The sequence below is a fragment of the Arachis ipaensis genome, chromosome B3, assembly GCF_059453495.1.
Source record: "Arachis ipaensis isolate K30076 ecotype BB chromosome B3, ASM5945349v1, whole genome shotgun sequence".
In the NCBI taxonomy this organism is placed as follows: domain Eukaryota; kingdom Viridiplantae; phylum Streptophyta; class Magnoliopsida; order Fabales; family Fabaceae; genus Arachis; species Arachis ipaensis.
In genome coordinates this window covers 9806681-9824451 of record NC_142438.1, presented here as the reverse complement: position 1 = coordinate 9824451, position 17771 = coordinate 9806681, and the positions used below count along the sequence as shown (strand labels likewise).

At 37.0% G+C, this 17771-nt stretch overlaps 1 protein-coding gene across 2 annotated transcripts; it reads left to right on the top strand.

Annotated features, from left to right (window-relative positions):
- Window positions 1-4918: 4918 nt before the first annotated feature.
- On the top strand, window positions 4919-10140 carry LOC148569799 (disease resistance protein Roq1-like). Of its 2 annotated transcripts, none has more exons than XM_088510167.1 (5): window positions 4919-5956; window positions 6456-7593; window positions 7779-8039; window positions 8446-9249; window positions 9344-10140. In XM_088510167.1, exons 1-5 carry the CDS (start codon window positions 5472-5474, stop codon window positions 9998-10000), a joined length of 3345 nt encoding a protein of 1114 aa, XP_088366293.1. In that variant the 5' UTR covers window positions 4919-5471; the 3' UTR covers window positions 10001-10140. The 2 variants fall into 2 exon arrangements, with proteins under 2 accessions (XP_088366293.1, XP_088366292.1); XM_088510166.1 differs by having other exon boundaries at window positions 8443-9249.
- Window positions 10141-17771: the final 7631 nt, after the last annotated feature.

Genomic DNA, 17771 nt, shown 5'->3' with positions numbered 1-17771 from the left:
TGACCAGTCCCGTTCCAATCATTGCTGTGACTACCATGGGGGGGGTCCTCGGGAAGGTCATTGAACCATTTGTCTTCTGGGCCAAATGATATGGTGGGGGGCTTCCTGCTGGCAGTGGGGCTCTCTGTTGAGATGGAGAGCACCCGAGAATCTTTCCTTGTTGCTGATTTGGACTTAGGGGGACTATCTCGTCCAACTACGATGTTAACCACAAAGGCTGGGTTGTTGGCGTCCCCTGGAGGTTCTTGCCTAGGCTTGACGGCCCGATTTCGGTCTTCCTCGGAGCATTCTCTTTCCCGTCTCCTCGACTCCCTAATGAGCCGGGAGAACTCGTTTAGTTTCCCCTCCCTGATGGCTTGTTCCAAGGCATCTTTGAGGTCAAAGCAGTCCTGGGTCTTATGACCAAACCCTTTGTGGTAATCGCAGTAAAGGCTTTTGTTGCCTCCCGTTCTCTCCTTCAGGGGTCTTGGTCTGGATAGGATTCCTTTGTCTGCAATCTGCTGGTAGACTTCTACTATAGGCGCCGTGAGTGGCGTGTAGTTCGTGAACCTCCCTACCCGTGGTTGCTTGGGTAGTTTGTTTGGGGTGCTGTCTCTAGGAGTTTCCTTGTACCTTTCAGTCTGGTGCGCATGCCGAGGTGGCGGGTTGGGTGGCTGCCGTTTATTGGCCGCCGCAACCTGGCTGACCTCTTCGTCATTGATGTACTCTTTGGCTATGCTCTGGATTTCTTGCATGGTCCATACAGGCCTGGTTGTTAGGTGTTTCCTAAAGTCCTCATTCAATAGGCCGTTCGTTAGGCATAGGCTAGCGACCGAGTCCATGAGGCCGTCAATTTCCAGGCACTCGTCGTTAAACCGGTCCAGGAACTTCCTGGTTGGTTCGCCGGGTTTCTAGGTGACCCCTAACAGGTTGATCGGGTGTTTCGCCTTTGCTATGCGCGTCGTGAACCGTGCTAGAAACTTCTGGGAGATGTCTGCGAAAGTCATGATAGATCCTTGTGGGAGAGTGTTGAACCACCGAATTGCCGAGCCGGCCAGTGTTACAGGAAACGCCCGGCATCTGACTTCGTCGCCTACTCCTTCCAGATTCATTCTTGCTTCGAAAGCCGTGACATGTTCCTGGGGATCCTTGGTCCCATCATACCTCATGTCCGTTGGCTTATCGAAGTTCCTCGGGAGCCGGACCTTAAGGATTGAGGGATGAAAAGGAGTTGCCCCTACGATGATGGGGTTTTCTCTCTTACGGTCCTCCTCTTTCTGGGACCCCAACGACCTTCCAACTTGCTTCGGGTGGGTCTGGAGGTCGCTTGTGTGTGTCTATTCGCGCCTTGTTAGGCTTCTTGCTTGGCTGTTGTGTACATGTGAGGGGGAGTGGGTGCGGGCGTGGGACTGGCTAGCGCCGCTGTGTGAGTGGCCGGCGTTTCCCTGGGATTGGTCCCTTGCCGCCAACTCCCGCTCCAAGTTCTGAACCCTGTGCCTGAGTTCTTGCATGATCCTGGCGCTGTCGGCTCCTGTCCCACCGAAAGGATGGCACCTCTTAGGGGTCTGGGTATACATTTGGTTGGGCTGAACGGACGGCCTCGGGTGCTCGGCGTTCCGGGCTGTCGAGCTCGCTCTACTCAAGCGGGCTCCGCCACCTTCACGGAGCTCCTTTGAGGTGATGTGCCGCTCCATGTCTGCGTCGGGATCCCCACAGACGGCGCCAATGTTCGTTACCTGGGGTTCTCGGGTAATCGGGTTGTCGATGAATGGTGATAAGGAGAGAGAGAGATCCCGGGCGAGTGCGGAGCGGGTACCGGCAACGTTGGGGAGCGAGCGGAGTGAGGGGGTGGCCACCTGCAAGGACACTCCGACGATCAAGTCAGAGTCCGTACTAAGGGTGGCAAAGTTAGGTAAGGATGTGACGTACCTTCGGGGGAGAGCTGTCCTTTCCCGTTATATAGCGTGTTGGGTGGGCCTAGTGGTGGCTTGGCCCATTGGTGGAGAGTTTGAGCTGTCACTTTCCACGCATGCGGGTCGTCCGTACTGGGGGGTCGGTACCTCGGGTACCGACCCTGGGGGTTCCGACCCGGCTAGTGGCGCGGTTGTGAGGTGGTTGGTCTCTGGGTCGGTTATGGCTAACCGACCCGAAGGGATCCGTTAGGGCTCCTTGGGTTTGGGTGGGGCGGTGCCCCGACCCGGCGGTTTCTTGGGCTGGACCGTCAGTCCGTAACAAATTCATATTCCTATATTTATTATATCTTACTGTTATAAACAATACAATAAATTTATAACCGCAACAATTAATTTATAAATTAAAAGTTTAAAAAATGAAAAATATATTTTATTATTATAATTATGTTTATTATAATCATTTTAATTTTGACCAATGAGTTATACCTCAAATGGCATAGTCTCCCATATTGATCGCGAGTTCGAGTCTCTGTATCTTTGGTAAAAAAAAATAATCATTTTAATTTTTAGAAGTAACACTAGGTACAAAGAACTATTATTGTAGTTTTTACTTATTATTAAAAACAAATTCTATTTTATTTTACCAATATAAATTTTGAAAAGGATATTTGAAAACTAAAAAAAAAAAAACAAATTTATTAAAAGAATATCAAAACGAAACCAAAAAATATATGATATTAGACATACATTTTCATATTAAATATATTCGTAGTATATAAGATGCATCATGCATGCATGTTTACCTCAAAATACTAATTAACTATTTTCTTTTTTTACTAAAAATGTTTAACTTTTAGCTTTTGTTGCGTCTATTTGTACATATAAGATGCATCACGCATGGATACAAATCTAAATATATAATTATTACAATAATTATGTTGACCGCAACTCCATAAGTTTAGGCCATTGACTACATCAATTGCATTGCCAACTTTAGAATAATTATTATTTGGTTAAAATCAACCACTCAATTATTGCCAAATCAACTATTATTTTTAAATCAGCAAAAAAAAATATATACAAATAAAAAACTAAAAAATAGAATCTAATAAATTTGTAACCTTCAAATACATTGAATTCATATTCCTATATTTATTATATCTTACCGTTATAAACAATACAATAAATTTATAACTGCAACAATTAATTTATTAATTTTTATAAATAACTCACTAAAGGTAATAAACATCCATATTACAAATGTCATAATAATATTATTAATCATAATAAATTTTACGTTATAAGTATTTAAATTCTATATCATTTAAACTACATATATTAGTCTCTTATCACTATTCCTTCACATAACATCAAATTTAGCACAAAAAATTTATTTCTGAACTGTACATCTCAAACTTACTCAATAGAGCATCATTCTTTCAGAGCAGAATGATTAGAAATCGAATAACTATCCAAGATCTAATGGTCATGCAATGAGAATCTGATGATCAGGTATGACAAAAAAAAAATCACAACATGTATCATACATTCATACTTTACTCAAATACCATATACCTAATGGTAACATAAATTGAATATTGGAATAGGAAAAGATCTTCATAATTTTAGCAACTATAAACGAAATTGATGACAAATTAGGATGGAACTATATTAAATGTAAAAAGTGTGAAGAAAGCATATAAAAAAAAAAGAAACAACTACATTTTACGTTAGAAGTATTTAAATTCCATACCATTTAAACTACATATATAAGTCTCTTATCACTATTCCTTCACATAACATCAAATTTAGCACAAAAAATTTATTTCCAAACTGCACATCTCAAACTTACTCAATAGAGCATTATTCTTTCAGAGCAGCACGATTAGAAATCGAATAACTATCAAAGATCTATTGGCCATGCAATGAAAATCTGATGATCAGGTATGACAAAAAAAATCAAAACATGCATCATACATTTATACTTACTCAAATACCATATACTGATATACCTAATGATGACATAAATTGAATATTGGAATAGGAAAAGATCTTCACAATTTTAGCAACTATAAATAAAATTGATGACAAATTAGGATGGAACTATGTTAAATGTAAAAAATATCAGAAGAAAACATATAAAAGAAAAGAAACAACTACATTTGTGGCACATGTAATCAAACACCACAATATCCAACAATAAGGTAACTCTATATACTTTTCATAATCTCATCTATCAAATTATTAGTTGCTAGCCCAATACTTATTTTAGGTTCAGAATTCAATTAAAGGTTTTAGATTAAAGTGTTACAATAACTTTTGTACTATTTGATGGCGACGCAAAAAACTTATTAGGCACAACTGCTTCAAATCTAATGACATTTCAAAAAAATAATGACATTGAAGCATCACCCCATCAAGAGATTAAGGAGAAAGAAAACCATACAAATTCAAGACACATCTTCGAAAGAAGAACATACATACAAAAATAGAACCAAATAACACAATAGAAAGTGCATCAAACTCAACAATTCATAAAGAACATATCTTCGCAAGAATCTACGACAAAAAGAAGAAAGCACCAACTCTAACAACCAACAAAAAAAAGAAGGATGAGCGCCACATAAGATGATTAAGTCCATCAACTAAAACAAATGCAAAAATCAAACCACCAAATAAAAATATCACTTTGTACAACTCCAACATCCGAATCTTTTGTACTACAAATTATTTAAAATAAAACACCTTTTAAATTTAACTTCAATTTATACATATTTAATTTATTTCTATAAAATATAACAATTTTTAATATTTATTATATACTATCATTAATTTACCATCTCGCGCATTGCGCGGGTCTTATTCTAGTTTTTATATAATTTAAAAATATTTTGGTCGAAAACAAAATTTAAAGACATTTTTATCAACGATTACCTTTTTTTTTTTTTGTTATTTACTCTATTTTATACCGTGGTTAATATGTTGCGGCTGCTATCACATATCACATGTTACAACAAAAACAGATTGATACCTCTTTGAAAATACTAAAAAATTAGTGGGAACGGGGAAGAAAAAAAGCAGCAGCTTTCGAAGGAGAATACTTTATCTATAATTTTTGGGATTTAATTTTTATATAATAAATTTAATTATGCTTTTATTTGTTTCATACACATTTTCATGACTTTTATAAAATTGTCTCGACATATTGGCTCAATTAGATGTAGTTCATCACATAGACTGATAGACAATAATTTTTTTTTTCCATATTAAAAATTGTAAATGATTATATATCTAGTAAATATAAAATGTGAGAGGATAATATAAGTATATATCTTGAGTATTTCACTAATGAAAGTGAATTCTTGTCATCCGCATTTACATCCATAATGTTTGTAAGATTATATAATTGTAAAAGTTTTGCTACCGTTGAAAGTGAAGTCAACAAGTCAAGTACTCGCATTGATTCATCAACCTTTTTTCCAAGGAAGTTTCATTGCTTAATATATAAGCCAGGTTGCCATTGTGATTTGTGAATCATGCTATCATTACATTGTTCCGCTTGTAAATGCATGTACATGGATGGCAAATCGAGCTTCAACTTCTGGGACCATGGCTACTAACTACGATGTCTTTCTGAGTTTCAGGGGTGAAGACACGCGTCATGGATTCACAGGTCATCTCTATGATGCTCTCTGCCGCAAAGGACTCAACACCTTCATCGATGATGAGAATCTCAGAACAGGAGAAACAATTCGACCTCAACTCCTTCATTCCATTGAAGCCTCAAAGATCTCCATTATTGTTTTCTCAACAAACTATGCAGCTTCAACATGGTGCCTTGATGAACTCGTCCAGATCCTGCGGTGTCACAGGGAAAGGAACCAGCTTGTGTTTCCGGTCTTCTACAAAGTAGAACCCTCAGATGTACGGCATCAGAGGAACACTTACAAGGAAGCCATGGATGCTCATGGAATCAGGTTTGGTTGTCACTCTCAGAAGGTGAAAGAATGGAAGGAAGCTTTGGACGAAACATCCAACATGAAAGGATTTCATTTGAAACAAGGGTAAGTAATAAATACCTTCTCCCCCTATTGTTTGTGTCTAAATCACATTTTTAATTCTCTTATAATTGTGAGGATGTGTGGTATGCTTCACTATTTATATAACTATATACCATGCTTGACTATCAAAGGATTGGAGGGATAGTATGATGATATTACAATACTCGTCGACAGTTAAAAAAAAATCTCGTCTAGTCGTCTTGATGTCTTCTAAGAATGTGAGTGATAAACTAACAATAATCTCTAAAATTGATATCCTTAATTTTCATTATTTACTTCTATATTAATTTAAATCCATATCTTGTGTGGTAATATGTACGTGGCCATATAAGTGAAGATTGATTCATTAATTATTTTAATTTCAACTAAATAAAACTTTTATTAGAATAGAGTGTTTAACGGCTCAAAGAGTTCTTCAATACTTATAAAGATTATCCTTAAAATGTTGCATGATCATTCAATGCCCAATCTCAATATTTGAAAGCTGTTTGCACATCTACAGGTATGAATTCAAGTTTATTCAAGAAATTGTGAAAAAGGCATTGACTCGTATACCTCCAAGAAAATTACTTATTGGGGATTATATGGTTGGAATGCAAACTCGAGTTGAAGAAGTGGAGTCAGATCTATATTCTTGGGACAGGGTATTATCCAATGGCGAATCACCCAAAAGAAAGCACTACAACAACAATACCATGTTGGGGATTGTTGGAATTGGTGGGAGTGGAAAGACGACGCTTGCCAAAGCCTTGTATAACTCCATCTGCGACCAGTTTGAATGTGCTTGTTTTCTTTTCAATGTTAGAAAAATTTTAGATCAAGAAGAGGGCCTAGTACGTCTACAGCAAACGCTCCTCTCAAAGTTGCTTGGGGAGTGGGAAATCAAGGTCCGCAGTGTTGAGGAAGGAATCAGTAAGATCAAAGAGAAACTTAGCAAAAAAAGAGCTCTTATTGTTCTTGATGATGTCGATAAGATAGAACAATTAAAAGCATTGGCAGGAGAATGTGATTGGTTTAGTTACGGGACTCGAATTGTTATAACAACAAGGGATAAATATCTTTTAGCAGCTCATGAAGTTGAAAAGATTTACGAGACGAAATTGTTAAGTGACCCTGAATCTCTAGAGCTCTTCTGTTGGAACGCCTTCAAAATGACAAGGCCCAAAGAAAACTATGAAGATCTATCCAATCAAGCAATACATTATGCCCAGGGCCTCCCATTAGCCTTAAAGGTTATAGGCTCTAATTTGATTAATAAAAATTTAGAAGAGTGGAAGTCTGCTTTGGACAAATATGAGAAGAATCCTCCTAAAGACATTCAAAGTGTTCTTAGAGTAAGCTATGATAGTCTTGAAGGCAATGAAAAGGATATTTTTCTTGACATAGCATGCTTCTTCAATGGGAAGAAATGGGAATATGTAAAAAATGTATTACATGGATGTGGTATGTTTACAGAAGATGGTATTAGAATACTAGTTGATAAATCTCTCTTAACTATCAATGATGGTTACTTGAGGATGCATGATCTAATACAGAATATGGGTAGAGAGATTGTGAAGCAGGAGGCACCAAAAGAAGTTAGAGACCGCAGCAGATTATGGTTTCATGAAGATGTTCTTGAGCTACTACCCGATGATAAAGTGAGACTACACAAACTTTCTTTCTTATTTCGCTTTTTCTGTCAGATACAGGGTATTCTAATTATTTGTCTTCCTCCCATCAATAGGCATTGCAAAAGTTTTGAAAAGTTTAGTTTTATTTTATTCCCCCTTCAAGCCTTCCTAAAAAATAATAACATTTAATTTGACATATTCTTATTTCATAGGAAAATAAAAAAATTGAAGGAATAAAGCTTGTTCAATGTGAAGAACATGATTGGACTGACAATGCCTTTGAAAAGATGAAGAAACTTAGAATTCTCATTCTTCGGAACACAAACCTTTCATGTCGGACTATTCCTCTACCTGAGCAATTAAGGCTGCTTGATTGGAAGGGGTACCCTTCAAATTCTATTCCATCGAACTTAAAAAAAATTGTTGCCTTCAGTTTACGTCATAGTCCTCTCACGTTGGAAAAGCCGTTTCAGGTACAACTAGTTGTCTGATTCCCTTCTTGTAAAAGGTTCACTTTTATTGTGCATACTACTGTCTTCTAAAACTTGAAATTTATACACAAGGATCCATTTAGACCATGCGTAATTATTGTTAATTTACACCATTAGACAACTTTTTATATATTTATATTACCTTTGTGATTAATTTAGCAAATTTTAGAAAATTCAAAAGGGCACCAATAATAGACCAAAAATCCAAAGATGAGAATTGACTTATATTACAAAATTGTGTTATGTCAAAATAAAGTAGTGTTTAACATATTAAATCACTTCCAAATTTTATAAAATGTTACATGATTAATCTATATGGTTAAGTGTCTCAATTCAATGGTTGGATTGGTACAATTCATATAATTTATTGAATATTTGTTTGCAGAAGTTTAAGCATTTGACTTACATGAATTTCTCCCATTGTGAATCCATCACTCAGTTTCCTAATGTATCTGAAGCCCAAAGTTTAAGAAAATTGATACTCAATGGATGCATAAACTTGGTTAGCTTTGATGAATCAGTTGGAGTTCTCCCAAACCTTACATATTTGAGAGCTTCAAGGTGCACTAAATTAAGAAAGTTTCTTTCAAGAATTTGTCTGCCTTCACTAGAGCACCTTTCCTTTAACTGGTGTGCAAGACTTGGTCTCTTCCCACTCATAGTGGAAATGATGAATAAGCCATTAAAGATTTGTTTGAAAGCTACTGCTATTGAAGAGCTTCCAGATTCTTTTGTTGATCTTGTAGGACTTCGCTATTTAGATTTGACAAGTTGCGAGAAACTTGGTTATCTTCCAAGCAGCTTATTTATGCTGCCAAATTTTGTCACATTGAAAGTTGGAGGATGCCCTCAACTTGGTCGATCATTTGCAGGATTCAGAGAAAGCCTTTCAACTACTGCAGAGAGCCGTCCAATTTTAAAAACTCTGCATTTCAGCCATGCAAGTTTATGTGACAAAGATCTTCAATTAATTATGCAGAGTTTTCCAAACTTGGAAGTCTTAAATGTTTCATCAAACAACTTCGTGTCTATTCCAGCATGCGTTCAAGAATTGTCCTACTTGACAAGTTTGGATTTGAGTTACTGCCTAAATCTTCAAAAAATTCCAGAACTTCCCTCTAGTGTTAGGGAAGTGGATCTGAGACACTGCAATTCCTTAAGTGCAAAGACAAGAAGTATGCTATGGTCACAGGTTTGTTACTTTAAAATCATTTCATATCTTTTTAACCAAAATAATGATTAAAAAGAAGAGAGAAAAATACTGAAGCAATATCTTTGATGTGTAGGTGTGCAAAGAGAGATATAAATTACAAGTTGTGATGCCAACTCCCAATACAAAGATTCCAAAATGGTGGGACTATCATGGAAGTTGGAGGAGGGACCTGAATTTCAAGGCACGTGGCAAGTTCCCTGTTGTGGCTTTGGCAATTGCGTTTGGAGAAATGAAGTATCAACCTGTTAGGCTGCACTTGTCCATTGACTCTAGAGATGTAAGCTCTGCATACCAACCATCGCATAATTTCAGAGTTGCAGAAAATCATGTGTTGTTTTGCAACCTACGAGTATTGTTCAGTGATGAGGAGTGGAAGAGACTTGATGCACATGTTGAGCATGATAACGAATGGAAGACAGTGAAGGTGAAGTGTGTACCAGACATCATCCCACTTCAATGGGGACTGTATGTTTACAAGGAACAAACAAGCATGGAAGGTATCCGCTTTGGTGGAAGGCAACAAACAGTACATAGATTGAATTTCAGGAGATTACTTTCTGCTGAGGAACTTGCTAGCTTCTCAAAAAGCCTCAAAACTGTGGTAAAAAATTTGAAGCGGCTTATGGCTCCAAGAGAAGAAGAGCAATGCTTTTGCTTAATGCAACATGACAGAGATAAGGACAAAGACGAGGATGAGGAAGAGGAAGGAGAGTCAGACATGGAAGCATAGAGGCAGCTAAGGTAAACCAATATATTATTATTATATGTTGAAGAGGAAGTGCCAAATGGATTGTGTCGTCATATTCGAACCTATTCAATTACCTAATATATTATTATATTAGAAAAATATAAAATATAATATTTATATAACTTTTACTAATTCCAAATCACCTCAATTATGATTACTATTTTTTCTCATATTATTTATTTTTATTTTTCAGCATTATATGAATTTTTTTCTTTTTTTCCCCTCTTTTTTCTCCTTTTTTTTCAACTAATTTAACCAATTTAATTCTAATCGAGTATTCATTTATCCAAATTAATTTAATTTGGTTGAGTGGTTCGGATCAATTCGGGTCTAATTACAAAAAAAAAAAAAATTGCTACTAACTAGATGATGATACTAACATCAACTAAGAAATATCTCACATAAATAGTCTATCTCTAAGTCAGCCTAAAACATCAACTCAAGCGAGAAGAGATATTCAACACATTTTCTTCACAAGGAATTCTGAGGCCACCCGTTGGATGATCAAGTATGATATGGGGATCAAAAACAGCTTCATTTTCTCTCCAACATAAACTGCAAGATAGCCCTTTGGCACTTCCATAGCTTTTGAAGATCAAGTAAATGAAGCCTTTCTTATGAATTACGATACCGGATAAACCAAAACCCATTGCTGTGTAAGTTGATGAAATACTAGTCTAAGAAATGAAAATAAGAAGTAAGTTTTTGAGATTCTTGTGCTTTAGGATGTGAACAGGAACGGACCTACACTCAATGAAGAGGGGCATTTGCCCCCACAATTTTTTTTCTAAAAAAAAAGTAATACTTTAATATATATATATATATATATATATAACTTGTTATATTATATTTATCCCAAAATAAAATATAAATAATTCTTTCGTATTATATGTTAAAAAAATATTTTGTTAAACTTAACATATAATAATAATTATATTATTAAATTTGATTTAGTATAAAAATAAATAAATAAACTCAAAAAATAGTGATAATTAACTTCATTATATTAGTTAATTAATTGATAATTAAATTGAAACTTAATTTTCTAATTAAATACAACTTAAATTATTAGTGATTTTTCAAAAAAAAATATTATCTATATGATGGTTTCAGTGGCTAAGAGAAGGGGGGTTGAATCTTAGCCCCTTTTTCGCTTGCTAACACTTGCTGGATTCAGAGGAGACTTTTCTGTTTTTAGCTCGTCCCTAGCCACGAGACATTTTTATTTTGTCTCGTCACTTGGCACGAGACATTTTTGGTTTTTGCTCCTATGCAGTAGAAAACAGAAATGGAGTAGGAGAGGAAGAAAAATACACCTAGATATATCCTGGTTCGGCTGCTAAGTGCAGTGCAGCCTACATCCAGTCTCCATCACAACAATGATGGAATTTCACTATAATCAAACAGATTACAACTTGTAAAGTGCTAACCCAACTTACAAGGGGATTCCCACAGAATCATGAAACACAACATAGATGAACAAAGGAACTCTAAGACATCTATGGCTTTTTCTTTTAATTTTGCACTCTCTGCCTTTTTCCGCTCTATGGCTTTTTCATTACAAACCTCACTGTTTGCCTTTTACCATGAGACTCAAGACATGACAAAATTAAACAGAAAAATACAAAACAGAATACATTGAAGGAGAAGAGAAAACTGTTAGCTCAGGTAGCTCTGAAAACTCTGTGCCTTGCACTCTCAAATTTTCTCCTTGCTTCAAACAGTGGCTGTCCACCCTTAATATAGAAGAGGGGAGCCTCCACTTATTGAAGCCAAAACTGAACCAACTTATTCTTCCTTCAACAAAACCGGTTCGGCCACATAGAGAGAGAAGAGATAACCATGCATTAACCAACATGCAATTACCTCTAGTCCTTTCTTGATCATCACCCTTCATCAATCCGAGCCCTTCATCCTTGGCTTGCTCTCCAAGATGAAATTCTGGCCCTTGATGCTTCATGATGATGATGACTTCATCTGCTTCAATCTCTGCCTTCAACCATCACTTCGCCACTCTAGCTACTTCCTGTGGTGGTTGAGCAGAATCGAAGACAAGCCATGCTTCAAGAATCTCCTCCAGCTGGCCGAAATCTTCTTCTTCCTTTTTGAGCATGCAAAGCTCAAGATAACCTCACCAAATCTGACCATATTTGGTAAGTATCTTAGCCACAGCTCATTTTTATTTTAGTATGTTTTCTTGCCATCATTGTGATGGTCTTTAGGCTTGCTTTCTCTCCATTTCGGTAGCTCACTTTTTCTTCCATGGCTGCCAATGTTTTCTGAGTAATGACCGAAGAGAGAAAGAGTTGTGAGAGAGAAGAGAGAGAAATTGAACATTAACTAATGTAAGATTGATAAAGCAAAATAAATGTTCACTTCCCTTTATTGAGTAACGTGTAGCTCAATGATGTCCATCAAATCAAAGTCACTCATATTCTCTCTCATAGTTCCCATGCAACACATTGTAATTAAATGAATTTTGGAATCCATCTAACGTTTGAATCCTTGGATCCGTTGAAAGCAATTTTGCTTTCTTCCTTTTTTGGTTTCGGATCATGCATGAGGAACTCTTATAAAATATGGGCTTGATTGCAACAATATTTGATCTTGGCCCATTAATAACATTTGCTTTCCTGATAAAACTTGGAGCATGCATAAAACAAATGGAAAGCATGTAACCCACTTGGGCTTAGAGTAATCAAAATCATTTGGGCCCAAGTAACATTAAAACAGCCATTTTCATTATTTATTATCAAAACCAAGGCTGAATGTAAATTGGGCTAGCACCATTTCTTTTTATTTCGGCCCAATAAGACCTGCAGCAAAATTATTTAATCAATATATGTTGAATGAAAAATTCAGATTAATAATTTTGCAATTAATTAATTTTAATAATGTTTAGTCATCACAAATATTAATTTAGAGTTTTCCAAACTCATCAATCTCCCCCTTGATGACAAACAATATTAAAATTGAAATGGAAAGAAATTTAAAGATAGAGTAAAGAATACTCCCTTTGAAGATTGAATTTCTCCCCCTTTCAAATTGTCACATGGCTCCCCCTTAATATGTGCCATTTTTATCAAGGGAAGCACTTAACCTGTAACAATTTAATCAAGCTTCAAGTAACAATGTTATTCAACATATTTTATTTTGAAATGTTGAATGCTTGATTTATGAGCAGAGTGTGATGATAATCAAAACTCATTTGTTATCAATAAATTGATTATCTGCTCAACCATACACATATCAACAGAACACAAACCAGTGTTGTTCAGAAAGTTTCCAAATATTTTCCAGTCCAGATATCAGAGCAATGTTATTCAAAATAAGGAAAATATTTTTGAAACACATATTAGCACATCAAAGCATGGCAGATGTTAGATAACACAGTTTAAAGGAACTGCCAAAAATAAATTTTCAAACCAACAAGTTTGTCAAATATGAACCATCAGCCAGGCATCACAATAAAACATCATGCATCACAGTAAAACATCATTATAGACCGAATGCCAAATGCAGTTCATACAGCAGGAAGTATAATAGAAACATGCATTCTTTGAATAAGGGTAATCATGAATTTTCAATTTGAAAATTTCAACCCTTATCCCCTGTTTTTCCAGCCCCTGTTTCATTCCAATTTCAATTTTGGAATCTAAATTTCCTCCCCCTTTTTGGCATCAAGGGGCATAAAAGACCTGCAACAAGAGACATGAGCAATACATAATATTTATAACAAAGCAGTAATTGTTCAGAGTATCATACGGCAGGGAGTATCAAGTCATGCCTTTACAAAAAACAAAAGAAGGATTGAGCCTAGTGGAGCCAATATCAAACAAAAGTAGAGAAATAGTCACTAATCATCAGAAACATTGAACTCAGAACCAGAATCATCTTCATAATCTCTTGTTCCCATTTCATCATCAAAAGTTTGAATCATGAAACCGACCCTTTCATAGCATTTCTTCCAGGCTTTCTCATTTGCATATGCCAGTTTCCGGGCAGCCTTGCTTGACTTAAGCATCAATTTGGACATATTGCGGAATTCACTGAGAGCCTCCCTGATGGATGCCGTGACCTTTGAGGGTTCAGGGTGGCTTTCCAAATCGCTTAGAGAGGGTTCGGAGGCAACAGACTGCTTGCTTTTCTTGTTCGAAACTCCTCCTCCTTTAATCTGTGACACTTTGTTCTCAACAGATTCATTAGACAAATCAACCTTAAAATATTCAAATATACATGTAAGAAACATGCCATAAGGAAGATTAGCCTTTTTTGTGCTTCTTACTGCTTCCCACATATGACGTGTCATAATGTAAGCAAATGAAATTGGAGTGGAAGTAATAAGAGCAAAGAGGATGATAGAATCAGAAACTGTTACTCTATGATGAGAACCACTTTGAGGAGTGATGATATGAGTGATGATACGGTGTAACAGAGAGTTCTCTGGGCCGAGGGATTTGTGAGTTGGGATTAATCCATCAAGCCCGGAGAGGTTGGCACAGATGTGTTGCATGACAGTTTGTTGAGTAACTCCCACTTGATCATCCCATTTATCAACCATATAAACCTTTGGTCCCTCATCTTCATACCCAAGAGCAGCACCAATGGTTTGAGGGGTGAGGGTTATGTAAACACGCTTGACGTAAGAGTGGATTGACCCACCAATCAAACGCATGTTTGCATAAAATTCTCGGACCAGCCCCGGGTATACCAATTTCTGAATGTGAGTCAGAGGAGTCCATTTCAGAGCATCAAACAGATACGAAAAGTTTATTCCTTTGGTGGCAAGATTTGGAAGCTTCACCAAGTAAGAGGGGCAGAGATGGCGCTGCAGAAGAACTTCTTTGTGAAATTCATAGAATGCACATGAGTGGAAGCGAGAAGGATCAAAATGTGAATGAGTTTTGTGGAATTTGTTTTTGAACTCTAGAGATTCCAGATTGGGGGGTTCGCTTGTGTCATGCAGAGCAAAGGTTTTCTGTTTCTTTTGAGAGCTTTTTGCATGAGGGGTAGATCTTTTTGGTGGTGATGGAGGTGGAGTAGTATGTGATTCTTCTTCATCTTCTTCAATACTTGGTTGCTTGTTCTTCCCTGTCTTGCCTCTCCCTGAAGTTTTCTGAGCAATAACCTTTCGGCGCATGGTTTCGGTTTTCTTGGAGGGGGGTGAATGGGTGGAAGAGGAAGTAGAATGGAGATGAATATGGGTATGAGTTGGAGGAGAAGAAAATGGTGGATTTTTTGAAGTAGGGATTCGGCCACTTCGCCTAACAGCCGTTTTCTTTTTCATGGTGGATGAATGATGGGTTGAATATGAAGGGGTGAGGGCCGAGTGAGAGGAGGATGGAAGGAGGTTAGAGATGCAATAAATGAGGATGAGAGAGAGAGAAGTTTAGGAAGTTAATGACCATAATGGCGCTGTTATTAACCAAAAGAAGGGAGTTTCAAAAGTTGAAAAAGGGAGTTTTCCTTAAATCAAGGGATTAGTTGGAAGGAAAAGATATGATTTGACAATATGTATCTTCCAACTAGATTTGAAAAGACAATCTAAGAGATTTTGTGATTTTATTTTTCAAGAAAGGAATAACTAACTAAACTGCCATGGTGGGGTCAGAATTTATTAGGTGGGGCCCAGGAGAATTTAAATCTGTGTTGCCTCCCCCTTGAACAAAGCTCCTTCATCAAGCTTGCGTTTTTATCTCGTCCAAACCTACGAGACAAAACTGAACATAGTTTAAAAATTTACAAATTTTCAATGAAACTTAAATCAAACATTCCCAAACTTTTTCTCAAGGTACAGAATCTGTCTTCACAGAGTGGTTTTGTAAAAATATCAGCAATTTGGTCTTCAGATTTTACAAATTGAATATCAATAGTTCCCTTTTGCACATGTTCTCTAATGAAATGATATTTAATTTCAATGTGCTTTGTTCTTGAGTGCAAAACAGGATTTTTTGATATGTTTATAGCACTCATATTATCACAAAATAAGGGTATACTATTGATTTTTAATTTGTAATCTTCTAATTGTGTTTTTAACCAAATTAGTTGAGTGCAACATGCAGATGCGGAAATGTATTCTGCTTCAGTTGTGGATAAAGCCACTGTGGCTTGTTTCTTGCTTGACCACATATTGAGTGAGCTTCCAAGGAAGCAACACATGTCGGACGTGCTTCTTCTATCCACTCTATCTCCCGCATAATCTGCATCACAAAACCCTACTGCACAAAATTCATCAGATTTAGGATACCACAAGCCATAATCACAAGTTCCCTTAATGTATCTAATGATGCGTTTAACAGCCGTAAGATGGGATTCTTTTGGGTGAGATTGAAATCTTGAACATACACCCACACTTTGAACAATATCCGGTCTAGAGGAGGTAAGGTACATGAGTGAACCTATCATTCCTCTATACCTTGTTTCATCCACATCTTGACCATCATCATCCTTTTCAAGTTTTGTGTTGGGATGCATTGGAGTACCCATTGCTTTGGAATTTTCTAGGCCAAACTTTTTGATAAGTTCTTTTGCATACTTTCCTTGGTAAATAAAGGTACCACTAGGAGTTTGTTTAATTTGGAGGCCAAGAAAGAAAGTAAGCTCTCCCATTAAACTCATTTCAAACTCACTAGTCATGAGTTTTCCAAACTCTTCACACAAGGAAATGTTGGCCGATCCAAATACAATGTCATCAACATAAACTTGAACAAGAAGTATGTCATCATTAGATGCTTTGATAAATAAAGTAGTGTCGGTGGTTCCCCTTTGAAATTGATTTTCCAACAAGAAGGCACTAAGCCTTTCATACCAAGCTCTTGGAGCTTGTCTAAGACCATAAAGAGCCTTAGTTAATTTGAAAACATGATTTGGAAACTCTTTTTGTTCAAAACCGGGGGGTTGTGCCACATACACTTCTCTATCAATAAAGCCATTAAGGAAAGCACACTTAACATCCATTTGAAACATTTTGAAACCTTTATGGGCGGCATAGGCAAGAAGCAATCTAATTGCTTCCATTCTAGCTACCGGAGCAAAAGACTCATCAAAATCTATACCCTCTTCTTGATCGTAACCTTGGGCCACTAATCTAGCCTTGTTACGAACAACTTGTCCATCCTCACCAAGTTTATTTTTAAATACCCACTTAGTACCGGTAACTTTCTTACCATCCGGATGAGGTACTAGTGTCCAAACCTCATTCTTGTCAAATTGAGAAAGCTCTTCTTGCATTGCTTTAACCCATGATGGATCCTCAAGAGCTTGTTTGACATTGTTGGGCTCCATTTGTGACAAGAAAGCAAAGTTGCTAGGTTCGGTTTGCCTTTTGGTGGAGGATCTTGTAGTTATGCCATGAGAAGGATCACCAATGATGAAATCATGAGGGTAACCTCTCATAGACTTCCATTCTCTAGGCTTTCGGACAGGTGTAGAGCTTTGATGAACTTCTGGTGGTCTCACTGTTTCAGTTGCTCGTGCCTGTTCAGAAGACAAAATGGAAATGTCTCCTCCAATCTGACGAGACAAAACCGGGCTGACAGATTTTTCACTTTGAACAGATTTGGGATTTTCTTTACTTGTTCCAGCCTCTTCACAATCTGAATCAATATCCTTCACAATACAACTTTTCCAACAGCCACAATTTTTCCTTTTGCATAATCCCCGAAAGTGACAAGTCCTCCATCATAGTCATCAAGCTTTATGAAGAAGGTTGCCTTTCCGGTCATATGCCTAGAGCATCCGCTGTCCATATACC